The sequence below is a fragment of the Eublepharis macularius genome, chromosome 18, assembly GCF_028583425.1.
Source record: "Eublepharis macularius isolate TG4126 chromosome 18, MPM_Emac_v1.0, whole genome shotgun sequence".
Taxonomy (NCBI): Eukaryota; Metazoa; Chordata; class Lepidosauria; order Squamata; family Eublepharidae; genus Eublepharis; species Eublepharis macularius.
The window spans coordinates 15,973,292-15,994,273 of NC_072807.1; the positions used below are offsets into that span (position 1 = coordinate 15,973,292).

General features: G+C 47.6%; 1 protein-coding gene across 2 annotated transcripts in view; it reads left to right on the forward strand.

Moving 5' to 3' along the window:
* Positions 1-20,982, forward strand: part of MEGF11 (multiple EGF like domains 11) — a 316,522-nt gene that overhangs the window by 248,608 nt on the left and 46,932 nt on the right. For both annotated transcript variants that reach the window (XM_055002716.1, XM_055002717.1), the window contains exon 12: positions 20,749-20,895. In XM_055002716.1, coding sequence (XP_054858691.1) covers positions 20,749-20,895 — 147 coding nt within the window. The remainder of the gene's footprint in view (positions 1-20,748; positions 20,896-20,982) is intronic.

A 20,982-nucleotide genomic window follows, 5' to 3' on the forward strand; every position in this document is an offset into this window, starting at 1 on the left:
GGCCCTGAGATGGCTTGCGCACGAAGAATCAGCCGGCAGCTACACAAAGGATACAAGAAGAGCTGGGAAGGCAGCAGTCCTCCACTTCAGGGAGCTGAAACCGGGCTCCCTGAAACCATGAGCAGCCATCTTGAATGTTCTCTAGCACTGGATCATTGAGAACGAGAGCTGGAACAAGCTGAAGGTACTGCCTTCTTCCCCGAGTTCCTATTGGTTGTACCAATGTTTGCTGGATTAATTCCAAGACTTTGGAGCTGAAAATGCTCCTGGAATCTTATGGGGAGTATTTGAGCCATGGTTGAGGCAGAGCAGCCCTCCTTGGGTGGGGGGGGCACCAAAAGAGAAAGGGGGCTGGGGGAAGGTAGGGGGAGAGCGGAGGGTCCGGCAGCAGAAAGGGAAGCCACCGCTGTGCTGCACCCCCTCACACGCGCACAAGGGGAGGGGGGTGGCGAGCAGGCAGAGAGGCAATTGCGCAAGCGCGGAGTTTCCCCTCCTCTCCCTCTCTCAGGGATCATTGTAAGGCCTACTTAACCAACATAACTGCGTATAACCTGAGAAGGACCTTTACTTCATTGCGCTTTCAAACAACGCCTACAGAGATGCTAGTGGGTCGATATAAAAAGACACCAGTCGACCAACGCATCTGTATATGTGGTCATTCAGCGGAGGACCTCCCTCGTTATATCCTGGCTTGCCCTCTATACACAGAACCTAGGAATAAATTCCTGGCTAAGATCTCGCTTGCTCTGCATCCCCTGTCTGACTCTGATAAGATTGTTACGATGCTCTCCGACAAGGATTCTTTTATTTCACTAAGATTGGCGCTTTTTGCTTTAGCTGCTAGGAAGATCAGAGCAAAGGAATCAGCCATTGATTTGCTGTGATTGCTTTTAGAAGGTTTTATTAATTTTAAAGTTTTTTTTAGTAGGGCATTTTATGTGGTTTTGAAGTGTTTGATTACCTGATCATTTTGATTATGTATTATACTGACATTCGGGAGTGTGTTGATATTGTGAAGGCCAATGGCCATATACAATAAAACGAATCTGATTCCGATGTTGGTTGTACCAGACATGGCCATTCTAGAGACTGCCTGCCTAGTCACAACGGCTGTCCACTTTTACAACTGAATTAGAGCTGCCAGGTTGCCCGCTATGGCTGGCGACCTTTCACCCCATGCTCCCACCCCAGTGCTCCGGCTCCAAGTCTTGCTCTACAGAGCAGGGGAGGGGAAAATGGGGTGGTGGGAATGTCAGCAAGAACATTGTGACATTGCTTCTGTTTGAAAATTTTATTTTTCAATACCTAACATACAATAACAATAACTACAAAAGATTACAATAACACAAGGGAAGGAAAAGAGGGGAGAAGAAAGAAAAAGGAAAGGTGGAAAAAAAAGGGGAGGGTAACCTACAAACACTAAACACTAAACACTAAACACTACACTTCAATGCTTTCCCTTCATACTGCCATAGTAAAGAAATAGCTTAATAGAATAATGATGGAGTGGTTGATCATACAGGATACAAATTACAATCGAATTCAAATTAAATTTTCCTCCCCCTCCTGGGTCCCGGACGCAATTCTCTCTGAGCAACTGCCGCCGCAGTGCTCGTTTCCTCCCCCACCTCCTCAGACTTCTCCCTTTCTTCTTGCTTGGTACACTGAAATTCCGAATTTTTATCCTCAAAATCCCTTAGTTGATCTTCTGATAGTATCTTATAGGTTTGATCTTTGTAACTAAACCAGATTCCTTCCGGAAATAACCATTTGTACTTTATTCCACGTTCCCTCAGAAGAGCTGCGAGTTTTTTATACTTAAAATGTCTTTTCCGAACTAAAAATGGAACGTCCTTCAGTATCTTAACTTTGTTACCCAAAAAGTCCAAATCCGCATTGTATGAATTGTATAGGATGGTGTCTCGGATCCTTTTAGATGAAAAATCGATGATGATCTCGCGAGGCAGCTGACGCTTCGTTGCATATTTTGAAGAAGCCCGGCGGACTTCCAAAATGGCGCTTTTAACCTCTTCTTTAGTTGTCCTCGCGGGTGTCGCCAGTAGTTCCGAGACCAGACCCCATAAATCCTCATTTTCCTCCTCTTTCACATTCTGGAGGCGCAAAATTGTCTGCGTTCGTTCCACTTGTAGCCCGATCAGCTGGTTCTCCACCAGCTTTAACTCTTTTTTCGTAGCCTTCACGAGTGACGCACTTTCCCGGGCAGCCTTCTCTGCCCCCCCCCGCTGCTTCCTTAATGGTTTTCACTTCGCCTTCAATTAAGCCCACCCTTTGATCTGTTTAGTTCAGCTTGTCAACAAAGGGTTTTATGGCTTCAACAACCGCCCTGCGCACCAGTTCCTCGAGCGATTCTCCCTTCAGGGTAGCCGAGATTGACTTACCCAGAGCGGGACTTTGTTTTTTTGCTGCCATTTTAGGGGGGGGGACCACCAGCCCAAATTCTGAAACTCAGCGAAGGGGAAGAACGAGCCTTCTTAGCTTCAGATCCCACCACTCCTTCGCGTACGCTTGTAATAACAGAAGGGATTCGCTTACTTGCAGGCTTCCGCCTAGTTCTGTTCTTTGCCATTTTCCATAGCCCGGCAGCACTCGAGGCGCCGCGCACGTCCGCCGGCCTCCATAGGGACAAACGGGCAATTTACCCCCCGCATTAATTCCGGGAGGTTCTTCCCGCAGCGTCCCGGACCCTGCCTCCCCGCCTGGGAGTCTTGGGGGCTAATCTTCACAGATCAGCCGCCCGGACAGGGTGCTCGGGTGCTTCCTCTCAGACCCGCCGAGAGGAGCGTCCAACATGGCTGAGAAAACGAAAACGAATCCCTTGTGACATTGCTTCTGATTGAGCAGCCAGAAGTGACCTTGCTGTGTCCTTGGTGTTCTATGACGTCCACTCGGCAGGAAGTGACATCATGGCATTTGTGATGCTTCCCCAGACTCCACCCACAAAAGCTTCCAGGGATTGCCAGGAAAGATTCTTAAACCTTAACATTTGAAGTCCACAAGATATGGGCTGGCTCCAACTTCAGCCCTTGAGGTCCAAGCGCTGACGTTCATGGTCACGCTTTCCATAAAAAAGCCCAGAATACTTTTCCCCTTGTGGCGACTTCTCTTTTGCTGCTTTCTAGCAGGGGGTGAAAGTGTAGAGAGTGGGGAAGAATGCCACCCAAAATGCCATGAGTGTAAACAGCCCTGTAAATCTCTCGCAGGGTTAAGCCCCTGCTGTGACTTATGCGGTCTAGAGCGGCAGTTGTGCAGGATTTGAAGTTGTAAAGACAGGCCCATGCTGTTGACCAAGCGAGTTAATGGGGTGAAGAAATAACTGGCCAGTCACAGATAAGGTTAGCTCTGAGGAATGAAAACTCGTGTCGGAGAGCAGCCTTGGCAAGCCGAGAGCGACATCCATGCTGTCACTCAAATGCTGGAGCATGTTTCTTCTCTCCTGTGGACGCATTAATTCAGGAACGTTGATAAGCCTTTTTTATACTCAGAGGAAGGCCTCTTTTGAATTACGAGAGAAACGGTGGCCACTTTGAGGGTGAGCTGGGAGGTATTTTTAACTTCATTCTGCTTTGGGTTTTTAGCAGAGAGGATAATAGAGGAGAGAAAAGAGCCCTGGTTTTCTGTTTGCTTTGCTTGAAAAAGAAGTTATTTTATAATATCACTGTTTTACTTGTTTGCTAATACTCTGGCCCCCTCAGCTGTTGCAATGCTTAGTGCAAGAGACTTAATTTTGTCCTAGCATCAGCCATACAGTTAGTGCTTAATAAATATTAAATAGTCCTGGCTATATTTATTTTGGGATTTGTGTAAATGCAAAATCAGGCATGAGGCGTGCAATTCAGCACCCTCTCTGCTTTCAGATTTTTCTTCTTTTTCTTACAGGAAAAGTCTAGTCATGAAATGTGTGCAGTGCAGTGCCTCGTGAAAACTAAGGGTTGGTTCATACACACACACACATGTTTGTTATATTATATCAGCAAATTCTGCATGTAGATGGGCTAGCATCACTGCTTTTCAATGAAATCACCTCACATGCTCAGCTCAGTGTGGTCAGAAGGGTAAGACTAGGATCCGGGAGACCCAGGTTCGAATCCGCACTCTGCCATGGAAGTTCACTGGGTGACCTTGGGCCAATCATATGCTGTCAGCCTAACCTACCTCACAGGGTTGTTGTGAGGAAAAAATGGAGGCGAAGAGAACAATGTACCTTGCTTTGGGTGCCCATTGGGGGGGGGGAAGTGGGGTAGTAAATAAACATCCCTTCACCTGTTGGTCACAACCTGAAGCGGCGACTTGCACACGTGAATATGGGCTCTTGCTGACCCAGTGTCACAGATAGAACTTTCATACCGCCTCACATATGATGTTTGGCAATGAAATGGGTTCATCCATTCAGTACCAATCAACAAGGACAGCCAAGATCAAGCGTATCGTTTATAACCACGAATCAGCAAAAAAGGGGCAGGGGACTTAACAGTAAACTGTGGAGGGAGAGGTGCCATCAAGTTGCAACTGACTTATGGCAATCCCAGCAAGGAGTTTTCAAAGCAAGAGAGAAGCAGAGGTGGTTTGCCGTTGCCTTCCTCTGCAGAACGTTCCGTGATGGTTACCCATCTAAGTGTTGACCCTACTTGGCTTCTGAGATCTGATGAGATTGGGCTATACCATGCCGCTTTCCCTCCCGATAGTAAATTACAATATATAAAGTAGTCAACTAAAAATACAGGATTTTTAAAGCATAAAAAGGAATGCAAAAATGGGCTGTGGTGCTCACAAGTGCAGGTATGTATGAGCCAGCCCTCAGAAACCATGGATGCGCATGCATGTACATGTGCTGAGCAGAACACCAGTCAGGCGGAGATGGGCTTCATTTCCCTGCTTATCTCTTTGCCCCAGTTGCAGCATGGGATGAATTATGAGAGTATATGTAACATTTTCTTGCTGTATGTAATCTATAGTTGTTATGTAATTAATATAATAATTCTCTCCCGCTACCTGCAAAATAGAGATTTCAAAGTAAAATGACATCATGCAATAAAAACAATAAAAGTAGCATAAAGTAGCACAAGACAGCCTAAAACCACAGCGTCCTCAGCATAAAATGGCAAAAATCAGCAATGCAAACTCAGCTGGCATAAATTAAAGCCAGTGGCAAACAATTCAACAACTGAAGGCCCTCCCCTTGAAAGAAACAGCAACAGCTTTTAACAAATGGTTGGGGAAATAAATAAGGTTTCATTTGGTGCAAAATGTGTAACGAATCTGGCAGCAGCAGGAGGCTGATATTCCACAGTCCAGGTACAAGAACGAAAGAGGCAGGGGTGTCTGCAGACCCCTGCCTCTCTAAACTTCGGTACATTCATATGGTAGCAGACGGCACTCTTTGGCACCCAGGTCCCATACCCTTCCAGGTTTTCAAAGTAAAGTGCTGGTTGGCACTTTGAATCCAGTTCTTCCAAGCACAGAATAGTTTTCTCACTGCATATATTTTTTATTAAGGGCAAAAGAATAAACAGTATCCTCTAGAGAACCTTCTCTCACATTTTGGAAATTGCAAGTTTATAGTCAGTGTCATCTTTGCAAACAGAGAGCATCTGTCAAGATGTTCAAGAGCATTAAAAGTGCTTTTTAGTGAATTTTCTTGCTTGCGTGTGTTCAAAAGACCTTATTTGGAGTCAGGTACCCTTCTGCATTGCAACATATAAAGCATGAATGAGAGAGACTCATCCAAGCCCCCATTACCTCCTCCCCCATCCTGGCCATCTGCTGCTATTATCTCTGTCATATTCAGCATTTATCAGTTTTGGCAGCCGTATCCCGGACTTTGGAATTAATAATTTATTTCGGGGATAGGCCTGTATCCCAACATTATCCTTCAGTTGACAGGAGAGTTGGCTATTGCCAAGGGAGCATCCTACAGCTTTCCTAGTGTCTGCTGGGCTTTGTGAAAGGAAGTCTGTCTTGCATGTGGAATAGGCCTGCTTAGTCCTTCGGCTTCTGGGAGTGCCTTCAAAGCCTATAAATGTATCATAAGGCTATTATAAACCACCCTTAATTTTTCATTGGCTCGGTTTCACGCAAGATGATCAGATCCTCACGCCCTGTTTTTTGCTTAAGAATTCTCTCTGAGGATATTCTCTCTGCTGGTATCGGGCTCATTTAGAATAAATAAATAAATCTGCATTTGCTAAGTTCTGTCTAAGGCACCGTTGATGGCCTTCTACTAATTGCACCTGGGGAACTTTCTTGATTAATGCAGAGGACTGGATATTATACCTAAGGGACTGAAACGAAAAAATCCACTACAAACCATTGACCCTACAAACCACAGGGAAAATTTGTACCATGCTTTCTCCAAGGAACTATGTTTAAGTTCTGCTCTAATCAAGTTGCATTGTGCCTTTATATCCTGATGCCCTCCCTTGTAACACTCCACCCACCTTTGGCTGGGATATAAATGCTCATGGATCTCCGTTCCTACTTGTGTCTGTAGAAGGGAGCTCTTACTCTCGAAAGCTTACATTCTGAAAATCATGTTGGTTTCTAAGGTGACACTGGACTAAAACCCTGGAGTTCTAATGGTTAACTTTTATTGTGCTGCATTCTTATGTTTTATTTTGTAAGCCACCTTGACCTGGTTCTCTGGAGAGGCAGCATAGAGATTTTCTAAATAAATAGTTTGTGTGAGTGTGAAAGCAAACCACCCCCAAAGGAGCCCACCCCGCTTTTTCTGCACGAGTCTCTGTTCTGAGTGTGCCTCCTTATTAACAGGTGGTGAGACCAGAACCGTGACTCCTGCAGAGAGCCTATTTATTCACTTAATTTATACCCTGTCTTTCTCCCCAAAACTGACATTATTCTCTCTTCTGTTTTATCTTTACAACAACCCTGTAATGTAGATCAAGAAGAAGTGAGCTGTGACTCACGAAAGCTCATACCTTACCACAAATTTTGTTAGTCTTATAGATGCTGTTGGACTCTTTTGCCTGTTATGTAGGTTAGGCTGAAAGTGTGTAACTGGCCCAGGGTCACCCCGTGAACTTCCGCGGGCAGAGGGAGGGTTCACACCTGTGTCTCCCAAATCCTAGTCCAACAATGTAATCATTATACTACACTGGCTCTTCTCCTCTATGGATGATGGATTCTGCTACATTTCTGCATTGAAGGCCATCGAATGATCCATTTGCTCCTGATGAAGGCTAGACCAGTGAATCATTCAGAGACACAGCAAGTGTTCTACCTTCTCAATGGTTTCAGCAGGCCCTTTAATTGTTTCATTTCTTTTTCATGGCACGCTTTTCTGAGCCCTGAGCTGCCGCATGGGGAAGGCCCCATTCCAAGCTTGCCTGTGCCTTTCACATAATTCCTTCTGGGAAGCAGATAGGGCGTTAATTAGATGCAATTCTTTCAAACGGTTGTATTGAGTTTTGCTTTATCCAGCCAGCAATTGATGCCGCGGCATGCATGGTACACACAGCCCAAGCGTGCTTATCTAATCGTTAATGAGTAGATTTTAGTACAAGTTGTTAGACGCAAAGACAAGAATGTAACAGTAGAAACAAAACAGGAGAATCATTGGGAAGGACAAATAGAGTAGCAGGTGCCAGATGATAAGATTCAAGCACGCCTCGTGCTGTTTTGTGGAACGGATCCACCTCCTGACTCCCAGCAAGCATCTGTTCACAACTCTGCTCCTGTCTGTAGTCACAAAGCAGGTTAAACCCTTTGGCTCAAGCCAAGAATAGCCAGTTTATGGATGCTTAAGGACCACTTCAGACTGATTTGGGAGATGTGAATTGGCCTCCTTGGAGAGGCCACTGGGCTCTGGAACTCCCTGCCACTACAGACCTGGCCTTCCAAATCTCTGTCAAAACTTCTTTTTCAAATTGCCAGGGAGGGGCAGAGCTTCCTCTCCAAATCTGGTTGTTTTATGCCAGACTTTGGGAGGGAAGGTGGCATGGTATAGCCCAACCTCATCAGAAAGCTAAGCTGGGTCAGTAGTACTTGTATGGGCAGCCACCAAGGAAGAATCTGCAGAGGAAGGCAATGGCAAACCACCTCTGTTTCTCACCTGCCTTGAAACCCCCTTGTTGGGGTGGCCATAAGTCAGTTGCGACTTGATAGTTTAGGCTTTTAAGGAGGCCTTAGAGCTTGTTTGGGAGCCACTGCTGGTTGGTCCTTGTTAGTTTAATGTGGTGGTGTTGGTTTTTATTGTTTGAAGATGCTGATGGTTTTCCATTATTTGTGTTGTGAGCTAGCCGGGGTTTTTTAAAGTAGGAAGGCAGGGTGTAATTATGTTTCCCAAATGAAGAACGAAAATACAATAAAGCTAACACATTCTCACAGGAAGGATTGCGCGGTTATGCAGAATGTCACGGCCAGGAGCATGGACCTCAGAGGTCAAGCGCAGGCTTTGCATTCAGATATTCCCAGCTCCAAGGACGCCGGCATCGTTGGGAAGCACCTTGCCCTCCGTGAGAGAGCCCGAGGAGCTGCTGTTGGTTAGAAAACATCACTGTGTTCTGACCAACAGCATGAACATCATTCCCATCCTACAGTCGCTCCACTGGCTACCCGTCATCTACTGTGCTCCGTTCAAGGTATTAGTTATTATATACAAAGTTCTTCACGGCTTTGGTCCAGCAAACCTACAGGACCGCCTCCCTCCCTGTGTCCCTCCACGGCAGCTTCACTCATCTGAACAGGGTCTCCTGCAGGTACCAGGCTGCACACGGGTGAAGTCAGCAGCAGCCTGTACAAGGGCTTTCTCTGCGGTGGCCCCTATCCTGTGGAATGACCTGCCTGAGGAAGTCAGAAGAGCCCCCACTCTCCTGGCTTTCCGTAAATGATGCAAAACCAAACTGTTCAAAAAGGCTTTTTACTCAAATGGGAGGGCTGGTTTGTAGGCAGGGCCGGATCGAGGGAGGGGCAGGGGCGGTAGTCTGCCTCCAGCACCGCCAGGGAGGGGGCGCCGGGAGCAGCTACCAGCTGCCGGAGCGTGCAGACGGCAGCATGGGCAGCCTTGCAGCCCCCCGCGCTGCCTTTCGCCTGCCCCTCGGGACAGGGGGCGGCCGGCTTGCCATGCACCCCCTGTCCTGCAGGGCAGGCAAAGGGCAGCGCGGCCGCCCACGCCATTCACCTGCCCCACAGGAGAGGGGGCAGCCGGCCACCCCCTGTCCCACGGGGCAGGCGAAAGGCAGCATGGGGGGCTACGAGGCCGCCTGCGCCATTCGCCTGTGGAGAAGCGAATGGCGCAGGTGGCTTCCAAGCCCCGCATGCTGCCTCCAGCGCCCCACGTGATGACATCACCAAATGATGTTATCACGCTGTGCCGGGAGCGTGCGCGCGGCCAGACTAGGGTTGCCCCAGGCGCCGGCAGCCCTAGATCCGGCCCTGTTTGTAGGGAGGGGGGTCTCAGATGCTTCACTAACGAGTTGGGGATCATAGACTTCATCGCTATTTTTGCTTATATATTATTTGCTGCTTTAAATACGTGCTCCTATGTACAACCAGTGCTCCATGTTGTCTAATGTGAGTCCTAGAATTGATTATGTTTTGCTCCAGTATTTTTTATATTCTGTCTTGGAGCCTTGCTAATGCTATGTCTTTTAAATGTGTATCTGTTTACCTTATGGTATTGTATTGAAATGTACTTGATACTGATGGTATTAACCTCATACTGTGTAATCCGCCTTGAGTCTCAGTGAGAAAGGCGGACTATAAATGACATAAATAAAATAAATAAATAGATTTTTAAAATGTGGTCTGCGTGGACCAAGCATCAGACTTGATATTGGGCAGCTTCCTTTGTGCTCAGGCATAGCTGAGGAACTCTTAAGTAAAATCAAAAACAAAATGTTAACATTAAGAACATAAGAAGGGGCCTGGTGGATCAGACCAATGTGGGTCCATCTAGTCCAGTATGCTCTTTCACACAGCAGCCAACTAGTCGCCCTAGAGGCCAACAACAGGACATAGAGGCCGAGGTCTTCCCCTGATGTCGCCTCCTGGCACTGGCATTCAGAGTTTACTGCCTCTGAATGTGGAGTTCCCCTTCAGTCATCGTAACTCGTAGCCAGCGATAGACCTGTGGTGGTGGAGAGTGCCCTCAGGTCATAGTTGACTGATGACAAACCCTGGTGGGGTTTTTATGGCAAGAGACGAACAGAGGTGGTTTGCCATTGCCTGCCTCTGCAGCCCTGGTCTTCCTTGGAGATCTCCCATCCAATTACTAACCAAGGCTAACCCTGCTTAGCTTCTGAGATCTGACAAGATCAGGCTCACCTGGGCTAGCCAGGTCAGGGCACTGACAGACCTCTCCTCCAAGAATCTGTCTGATCCCCTTTTAAAGCCCTCCATGCTTGTGGCCGTCACTCCATCCTCTGGCTGTGAATTCCACAACTCCTTGAGCAAAGAAGTATTACATTGACGCTCTCCCCTTACAGCTCAAAAATAACACTTGTCTTTGGTCCATCATTTCACTCATAAGGGAAAGGCTTTGCTGCCCGTTGGTAGAGCCACCAGAGGCCAAGTTGCTTTCATGGGCCATGGGTGCCCGGTCGGCCATACCTGAATTTAGCCCAGTTTGGATGAACACAGTACACTGCTCTGAACTTTGGTTACCGGACGTCTGATATGCATTTGCAGGAGGGAGGAACCTAGAATCATAGACGCATAGGGTTGGAAGGGACCTCCAGGGTCATCTAGTCCAACCCCATGCACAGTGCAGGAAATTCACAACTACCCCCCCCCCACACACACACACACACCGGTGACCCTTGCTCCATGCCCAGAAGATGGCAAAACACCATCACATTCCTAGCCGAACTGGCCTGGGGAAAATTGCTACCTAACCCCAGACATTACCCTGGGTGTGTAAGAAGGGGCCACGAGAACTAAGCACTGATGTAACCCTTCCTGCCCTGCCTCTCATGATCTGCCCAGGTTCAGAGAATCAGCATGGCTGTCAGATGGCCATCTAGCCTCTGCTTAAAAACCTCCAACGAAGGAGAGCCCACCACCACTTTGTATCAGTGATGCCGTACAACTTACTGATGTGTCAGTATCCAGCACCACATTTGCAGGCTTCAATGGCCCCCCATGGTCCCTGCAATAACTGGGATGTCATTTGTCTGCTGTTGAAACTGTTCTTTCCATCGCTATTCAGAACGGTGGTTATGATTTCGCGTCATGCTGAGAAAACAAAGGGAGACTGTGTGTTTAATGTTGAATCTGGAACATCTGTTGAAGGCCGGCCACCGCTAATTTTGGGGCACCTGTCTCTACACTATGATGAGTGAATTGCTCTAAGGGTGGTGGGTAGACGTGGAGGATTCGGAGAAAGAAAGAAATAATTACAGCTGTAGATTGATCTATTAATCTCGCCACAGATCCCTGTTCTTTTTTTATTTGAACAAGGAGAAAGGAAGCTACAGCCTGTAATTTCTCCAGGTCCTACGTCCCTGAAAAATAATTATACTCTGTTCTGCAGCAAGACTTCCCTTTGCCAAGACCCTAATGCAGTTGAGGGATAGATGAAACGAGCCAGATAGAAACATTTTGCTCTTGTTTATTCTGCCCATCTTTTATTATTTTTTTTCTTGCTGCTTTCTTCCATGTTTAGAGAAGCCAAGTTGTGTTGTCTAGAGGCACGGCATGACAAGGGATGGAAGGAAGACAGCAGAAACTTCTGGAAGCATAGTTCAGGTTTTTCCCATCCGCATAGAACCCCCTGGGTTAAGAGAAATCCCTTTGGGTAGGTTCTTACGGTCGCCTGGGAATTGGGGCTGTGGAAGAGCACTGCACCACATCTCACCGGCTGTTGCCCTGCCACTATTTCTAATATTTCCCTGTGTGAGCAAGACAATCCAGGTGGTGAATGGTTGTGTTGGCCCAGTAACCGCATAACATCCAGCAAAACTCTGGGACTCTCTCCCTAGAGAGACTCGCCTGTCCCCTTCCGATGCCGTTTTCCACCAGCGAGTGAAGACTTTCTCATTCAGTCTGCATTCCCTCAATGACCCTCCTTTCTGCTCCTGTGTTTATATTGCTGTTTTTATGTTTTTGTATGTATATTTTAGTTCTGATTTTATTTGTTTTCATGACTATTTTGTTAGTTTTAATAGTTTTAAAATGTGAAATTTTTTTATTATGTATGTTTTAATTTGTTAGCCACCTGGGTGGCCTTGATGAGGGCAGAAAGGTGGGGTATCAATTTTGTAAAATATAATTAATTAATTAAAATATACAAATGTAGCACCAGTCTGTTTGGTACACCAAAAGCAGTTTCATACCATGTTAGCTGTTATAGCTGCCACCACCCTCCCAAAGAATCCTGGAAGCTATAGTTTGACAACAGTTCTGAAAATTCAGGAAGATCCCACACCTTCAGTGCAGAACTGCCATTCCCAGGAATGCCAGCATTAAATCTGGAATACGGCCTTAGAGTATCCTCTTTAACTTATGTGACTCAGTTCCTCAAATGTGTGTAGGAGAGGAAAAGAACAATTTGTTTCCTCCAGCCAGTTTCATTTGTGATCCAGGGCTTGGAGCGGCAGGATTTTTTTCAAACTACCTTTTAGAAGATTCAGAGCCACCATGTGTGAATTTTGTTCTAACGGATCCATATGGCTACCTGTAACAGGATGTCTATGAGTCTTTCTACACAAGACACCTTAGCGCGTGTTTGTCAAGTGTAGGGAGATGCAATGTTAGCCAGGAAGCATAGTTTTAAAAGACAGAGCCAGCGATCACTCCTCAGAGGGGTTGTTAATTTCATCTTCGCCTCCCTGAAGGTTCTGTCAATTTCACTTCTCTATGTCTTTTTAAACTACCCTTCCCAGCTAACATTGCATCTCCTGACACATGTTCTTCACGCGTCAGCTGTCTTGTGTAGAGAGACTCTGTATCTGCTGTGACCTGCTGGTATGCTTTCTAGAGAGATCCAACTAGATGGTGGATGTGGAAATGCGGCTGTAGGCGGACCTTTAGCTCAGCAGAACAGTTCTGATATTCTTATACAGGTCCTCAGTGCTGTGATGTTTGGCTTTATTTTATTTATGTCTCTTTTTGTTTGTGTTAGAATTTAGAGGGCAGTGATTTGTGGTACAAGACTTGTGCATTCTGCATTCTTTCAGAAATATAATCAATCCTTGATATAATAGACTGTATTTCTCTTTACCTCCCTCATCTCGTGTTCATATGCCCCTGGCATCAGTGCCGCTGTGAATTTCCTAAATCATTTTTGGCTTGAAAGGAGTCCAAGCTGCAAGCGTTCCTTTAGTGCATCGTCCCCATATATATATGTATTTAAACTGCATAGTACGTGTGATTTGCACCAACCGTTTTCTTGATTGACTCGTCTTCCAAGTAGGATGATGGGGCAGGCTGCAGTGCCACCTGGCTGGCATGTTACCGCTGGCATCCTGATGAAGCTCTCAGAAAGCAGGAAATGCCTTGAGATGAGGTTTACCCCTGGGAACCTGTTTAATCCCACCTCAGGCCGAGTTCAGGTCTTTTGGAATCATCGCCTGCATTTATCCTTTTTATCCAAGCGAAACCTGTGCCTGGCTGATAAAGAACTCCCGGATGTTGTACAGATTGCTAGCTTAAACAAAGCTGGTATCAGATCTCTCACCAAACCGAGGCAGCGTTTTCCTGCACTAGAGGTGCTCAGTGCGTTTAAAACCAGGCCTCTGTGGCTTGCTAAGTCCTAATGTAGCCTACCGCCCAGCTGATGTAACCTGCCAGGTGCTTGGCCGATGCCCCTTGGGTGGGCTGTCATACAGAACTGATAAGCAGTATTCAGCTAGCCTGAAACTAAACTAAAAAGTCCAGCTGCCTGTGGAAGAAAAGACTTGCACCGTGTAAGTTATTTCTTTGCATGATGCAATATATTTTTCTTTCCTGGATGTCTCCCCAGCCCTGAGGAGTGCACTAAAAGTTGCCATCAAAGTTAATTAGAAGGAAGATTTGGGGGTAAAATGTGCTGTTTTCATTGAAGTGGAAGTGTTCCGGAACTGCAGGCAGGCTTATTGAAATTCATGGTGTTTTTTGTCAAGCCCATGGCTTGTTCGTCCAGGAAGCCAACAGTGATTTCAGAGCCATTTAATAACCGTGTTCGTTACTACGTTTATATACCACTCTTCTAGACAGATTAGTGCCCCACTCAGACCTAGGGAGCTGGGGCTGAGAGGAGAGCTGCGCTCATAGCACTAGTGGGATTTGAACCAGCAGAGTGCTTATTCACAGCCCAGCCACTTAACCACTATGCTACAGCAGCTCACCCCGTTTGCACTTAGAAATGCTGTTTCCTCCACGTTGATTGAAGCAACGGTGAGCCCAAAGAACCCTTTTGCCTTTCTTTGTGCATAGAGCAGGGGCCACTGGGGGATGAGAGGGGACGTAGCTATGAATTTCCTGCATTGTGCGGGGGGTTAGACTAGATGACCCCCTTGGGACCCTTCCAGCTGTATGTTTCTATGTAGGAAATTCAGTGATGGGTCCATGTGTCTGAACCAGCTGTTTGGAGAGTTCTACCACTTTAATACTACTATGGTTGAATACAAAGTACTAAGATTTCTGTGTTCGCCTAGCATTAGGATCACAAAACCTATGACTCATAGTAGCCGAAAGAGCCAATGAGATACCGGAAAATCCATGACTGGGCAGCTCGAATGTTTGTTTTTTTAAAATAGCTGAATATCTGTTGCAGCAGGGGGGCTGTTTCAGAACTGGGCCATGACATGGGGGTTTCCTCTCTGGTTTTTCTCAAAATGTTCTCTCCAGTTGTTGCTAACATTAGCGCAGTTGGATTGAAAGAACAGTGCAGGAGGTAAACTTAAGAAATCCTCACCTAGCCATGGCTCCAGTCCAGGTTGGGGATCTACAGAGGCAGGGCTTTTTTTCAGCTGGAACGTGGTGGAACGGAGTTCTGGAACCTCTTGACACATGGCTGGTGGCCCCACCCCCTGGTCTCCAAACAGAGGGGAGTAGGGGTGTGCAAGGAAAAAACTTTCGGCTTTCTTGTTTCGGGATTACCCGAAACAAGATTCTCTACCGTTAAAGCCGAAAGCCGAAACAAGAATCTCTTTCGGGATTCGGGATTCGGGATTCTTTCGGCATTCTTTCGGCATTCTTTCGGGTTTTTTGGGGGGGGAAATGCCTCCGTCTTTCAGGACGCCTGGAGGAGGCATTTTCCCACCGAATAAGCCCAAAATTGGTGGGGACCTTCCTCTAACCCTTCTCTAACAACCACCCAAGTTTCAGACAGATTGGACTTTGGGGGGCCATGTTATGGCCCCCCAAAGCAGGTCCCCCCATCCTCCCATAAGAAAGCGAAGGAGCAGCATATTGTTAGCATGCTGCTGCTGATCTTTCTTCATTATTTCCTATGGGGAAAAAATGAAGAGGCAGGCTTCCTTTGCCAGGGGTGGCATTTTGCATGCAAAATGCCCCCCTACCCTCAGGGGCCCTTCTCCCACCCCTCCTCCCACCCCCCACCAAGGCTCAGCCTGCTCCCACTTGGGGGGGCCATTTCATGGCCTCCCCAAGTAGGTGCTCTAATCTCTACCACTGACAGCTGGGGGAGGCTTGTGTTGCCAGGGGTGGCATTTTGCATGCAAAATGCCCCCCAACCCTCTGGGGCCCTTCTCCCACCCCTCCTCCCACCCCCCACCAAGGCTCAGCCTGCTCCCACTTGGGGGGGCATTTCATGGCCTCCCCAAGTAGGTGCTCTGCTCTCATCTCTACCACTGACAGCTGGGGGAGGCTTGTGTTGCCAGGGGTGGCATTTTGCATGCAAAATGCCCCCCAGCCCTCTGGGGCCCTTCTCCCACCCTTCCTCCCACCCCCCACCAAGGCTCAGACTGCTCCCACTTGGGGGGGCCATTTCATGGCCTCCCCAAGTAGGTCCTCTCAGCCCCTAAAGTCCACCCCTTACAGCCCCACACAAACCCAATTCCCCCCCCCAGCTGCCACACACAGACCCAAATCCCCACATTAGCCCCTCACAGACCCAAATCCACCCCCACCTGCCCCACACCCATAACCCCAGGAACAGGCTGGCAAAGGCCAGCCCTCTCCCTTTGTTCCCTATGCTGGGAACTTCTAAACTCTCTTTCCCTAGGCAATTCTGCACAGCCCAGGGGTGCCACAATGGTGGGCACACTTCTGAGTGCCAGCTGGTCCCTGTGAAAGAGCACCTGAACCACAGACACCCTCCCTCAAATTCCCCCACCACCTACAGAGATGGCTGGCCAGCCAGCCCCATTGTTCCCTATGATGGGAACCAACTGCACAACAAAGAATAAAACAAGAACAACACAAAATAAAGTTTTAAAAAAATTATATTCTCCCTTCCAAAGTACAAGTAGGCAAAGCATTATGACACATTACACCAGCAGTCCCCCACACAGAAAAATTAAAACAAAACTCACTTAACATCAGAGAATCACAAAGCATGATTCCTGTCAAAAACACTTTATTTCTTGAACAGCTTTAGGTTACACAGCAGGGGGGAACACCAAAGGGCATGGCAGCACTATCTTACACAAAAATAACACAACTCGCTTCACATTAAAGAATCACCCCAAAAAATTGCTGTCAAAAGCACTTTATTTCTGTAACTGCTTTAGGAAGGCACCACAGAGCAGGAAAGCAGTGTACTACACAAAAATAACACAACTCACTTCACATCAGAGAATCACACAAACACAATTGCTGTCAAAAACGGTGAAGTGGGTTGTATTATTTTTTGCAGTACATTGCTATCATGCCCTGTTGTGCCCTCCTACTGTGTAACCTAAAGCTGTTCAAGAAATAAAGTGTTTTTGCCAGGAATTGTGTTTTTGTGATTCTCTGATGTTAAGTGAGTTGTGTTATTTTTGTGTAAGATAGTGCTGCCATGCCCTTTGGTGTTCCCCCCTGCTGTGTAACCTAAAGCTGTTCAAGAAATAAAGTGTTTTTAACAGGAATTGTGCTTTGTGATTCTCTGATGTGAAGTGAGTTGTGTTATTTTTGTGTAAGATAGTGCTGCCATGCCCTTTGGTGTTCCCCCCTGCTGTGTAACCTAAAGCTGTTCAAGAAATAAAGTGTTTTTGACAGGAATCATGCTTTGTGATTCTCTGATGTTAAGTGAGTTTTGTTTTAATTTTTCTGTGTGGGGGACTGCTGGTGTAATGTGTCATAATGCTTTGCCTACTTGTACTTTGGAAGGGAGAATATAATTTTTTAAAAACTTTATTTTGTGTTGTTCTTGTTTTATTCTTTGTTGTGCAGTTGGTTCCCATCATAGGGAACAATGGGGCTGGCTGGCCAGCCATCTCTGTAGGTGGTGGGGGAATTTGAGGGAGGGTGTCTGTGGTTCAGGTGCTCTTTCACAGGGACAAGCTGGCACTCAGAAGTGTGCCCACCATTGTGGCACCCCTGGGCTGTGCAGAATTGCCTAGGGAAAGAGAGTTTAGAAGTTCCCAGCATAGGGAACAAAGGGAGAGGGCTGGCCTTTGCCAGCCTGTTCCTGGGGTTATGGGTGTGGGGCAGGTGGGGGTGGATTTGGGTCTGTGAGGGGCTAATGTGGGGATTTGGGTCTGTGTGTGGCAGCTGGGGGGGAATTGGGTTTGTGTGGGGCTGTAAGGGGTGGACTTTAGGGGCTGAGAGGACCTACTTGGGGAGGCCATGAAATGGCCCCCCCAAGTGGGAGCAGTCTGAGCCTTGGTGGGGGGTGGGAGGAAGGGTGGGAGAAGGGCCCCAGAGGGCTGGGGGGCATTTTGCATGCAAAATGCCACCCCTGGCAACACAAGCCTCCCCCAGCTGTCAGTGGTAGAGATGAGAGCAGAGCACCTACTTGGGGAGGCCATGAAATGCCCCCCCAAGTGGGAGCAGGCTGAGCCTTGGTGGGGGGTGGGAGGAGGGGTGGGAGAAGGGCCCCAGAGGGTTGGGGGGCATTTTGCATGCAAAATGCCACCCCTGGCAACACAAGCCTCCCCCAGCTGTCAGTGGTAGAGATTAGAGCACCTACTTGGGGAGGCCATGAAATGGCCCCCCCCCAAGTGGGAGCAGGCTGAGCCTTGGTGGGGGTGGGAGGAGGGGTGGGAGAAGGGCCCCTGAGGGCTGGGGGGCATTTTGCATGCAAAATGCCACCCCTGGCAAAGGAAGCCTGCCTCTTCATTTTTTCCCCATAGGAAATAATGAAGAAAGATCAGCAGCAGCATGCTAACAATATGCTGCTCCTTCGCTTTCTTATGGGAGGATGGGGGGACCTGCTTTGGGGGGCCATAACATGGCCCCCCAAAGTCCAATCTGTCTGAAACTTGGGTGGTTGTTAGAGAAGGGTTAGAGGAAGGTCCCCACCAATTTTGGGCTTATTCGGTGGGAAAATGCCTCCTCCAGACGTCCTGGAAGACGGAGGCATTTTCCCATAGAAAAGCCGAAAGAAAGCCGAAAGAATCCCGAAACGTTTCGGCTTTTTTCTTTCGGCTACCCGAAACGTTTCGGCATTCCCCGAAACGTTTCGGCATTCCCCGAAAGAAGCCGAAACACTTTTGTTTCGGCATTCTTTCGGCATTCTGAATGCCGAAACGCACATCCCTAGAGGGGAGTTTAGATTGCCCAAGTGTTCTTGGCCACCAGCCATGTGACCATTTCCTCTGAGGGCAACCCACTGAGTTTCACCACCTCTTTTCCCAGAAAAAAGCCCTGTACAGTGGTGATATTTAGCAATTTAAAAATGTGCTGGGGATTGGATTATGGGTTTCTCCAGCACCTTGTCTAATTTGGCCCTAAGATGAAACCCATTTTTGCAAAATCCATGGATTTGAATTGGGGGGCGAGGGCTTCAGGCTACCAATGAAGGACAGAATGCCACACAGCTTCTGTGAGCTGGCTCACTCGTGAACACGAGAGGGCAAGAACAGTCTCCAGAATCACAGGGCTATTTCTTGCTGCTCAGTACTTCTGGGATTATCTGTAAGAATTTGGATTTGGGAGTAACTATTTGACTGGTCACAAACACTCATTCTCTGTCTTGACTTAACCCACCTCACTGGGTTGTTGTGAGGATAAATAGTGGAGTTCCATGTACCCTCCTCTGCTCTCCTTGGAGGAAGGGCAAGCTATAAAGGAGTTGAGAGAGAAGAGCAGAAGGTCTGATCTCTTGACATTGTAATACATTTGTTGGCAAGAGAAACAGGAGGAGCCCTTATTGAAATGTCACAAGTGAGGAGAGTACCAAGAGGACGCATCTTTTAAATCACCTGCAAGAGGCTGTGCACACACGGTGCACTTTGGAAGATTTGAGCATCTTAATAAATGCCAAACTATTGCCCTGGGAGCCGTTTGGTGTCTGAATTTGCATTTCTGCATCTTTGCCTGTTTGCAAAGGATTCAAATTGATGTGAATGAGGAGATGGAATTCAGGCTGGGACCAGCCGTTATGCTAAGCGTTTTGTAGAGCAGGGGCCCAGCTATAGCTTTAATTATCTGCAAATTGGCATGGTGTTCTGTAGTGTGTTGGCTACAAAGTGCTATCCACAGGCTGTCAAAGCTCCAGTTCAAATCTGCCTTCTGCTAGGAACTCGTCAGTTTATGGGAAGCCCCTGCATGGACCACATATGTGCTTACAGAGGATGTGCCTAAACAGGATTACCTCCACCTGCAACCAAGGGCTTTCCTGCACTGCCAGTTGTGCTTCGTAAGAGCATTCGCTTTTCATTTGCCAGGATTTCCCTCCGTGTTTTTTCAGTTCACCATCTTTGGTCTGAAAAAACACGGGAAAAACTCCAAAGCCAGAAGAGCAGCAACCAGCAAACAGTATTGTGCATAAGGCTGGGGAAAAAACTGGTGCAGGTAAGAAGCCAAGCTGCATCAAAAACCCAGAGTGGAAAAGCCTCTAATGTTGCTGCAGAAACTTGGCAGATAGGAAGGGCCGGGGCTTTTTTTCTGCTGGAATGCGTTGGAACGGAGTTCAGGAACCTCTTGAAAATGGTCACATGGCTGGTGGCCCCACCCCCTGATCTCCAGACAGAGAGGAGTTTAGATTGCCCTCTGCACCATGGCTCAGTGGTGGAGCACCCGCTTTGTATGCAGAGGGTCCCAGGTTCAATCCTTGGTATCTCCAATTTAAAAGGAGCGGGTAATAGGTGATGTCAAAGACTTTTGCCTCAGACTGTGGAGAACTCCTGTCAGTCAGAGCAGACAGTACTGACCTTGATGGACCAGGTTCTGACTCGGCAGAAGGCAGCTTCGTGTGCGAGCACCCATGCCTCCTCGGGTTGCAGCCAGAGTGGGAGGCTGCAGGCCCGAAGCCAGTCCTTCTCCCACCTCCTTTTATCATGTTAGCCCGTGTGTTTAATAACTGTCTTTTTTTAAGACAGGATATTTCAGTTTTCTTTCATTTTGTCAGGATCCTGGCACTTCTACTGAGCTGACTTCTTACTGAGCCGTTGAGCAGAATATGGTCAGCATGTTTTTCCTTTCTATGGATAAAAATGATTTTTTTTTTGTTTAAAATGAAGCCTGATGGGAATGGGCCTGGGATATAACTGCAGGGGTCAGCTCACGGCAGCCCCATCCCACAGATCTGTGGCTCGGACCCAACAAACCTGAGCAAAACCACCACCATCTGACTGATTAAGGCAGCTGTTTCAGGATGGCAATATGGCACTGCAAATGAGCATCAGGGATTGTAAAAGAAAAGGCGGTTCTGTAAGGCTGATCCGTGCCTTTACTTTTCTCCAGGTATCCACTGCGATAGTGTGTGTGCGCAGGGGCGCTGGGGACCAAACTGCTCTATCCCCTGCAACTGTGAAAATGGAGGCTCCTGCTTCCCGGAGGACGGGACCTGCGAATGTGCGCCCGGCTACCGAGGGCCCATGTGCCAGAGAAGTAAGACCTTCTGCCTTTCCACTCTCCTCTAGCTTCCATTCCTAGCCACCTTCCCATAGTCACCCATCGCCACATTTTCTTACTGTG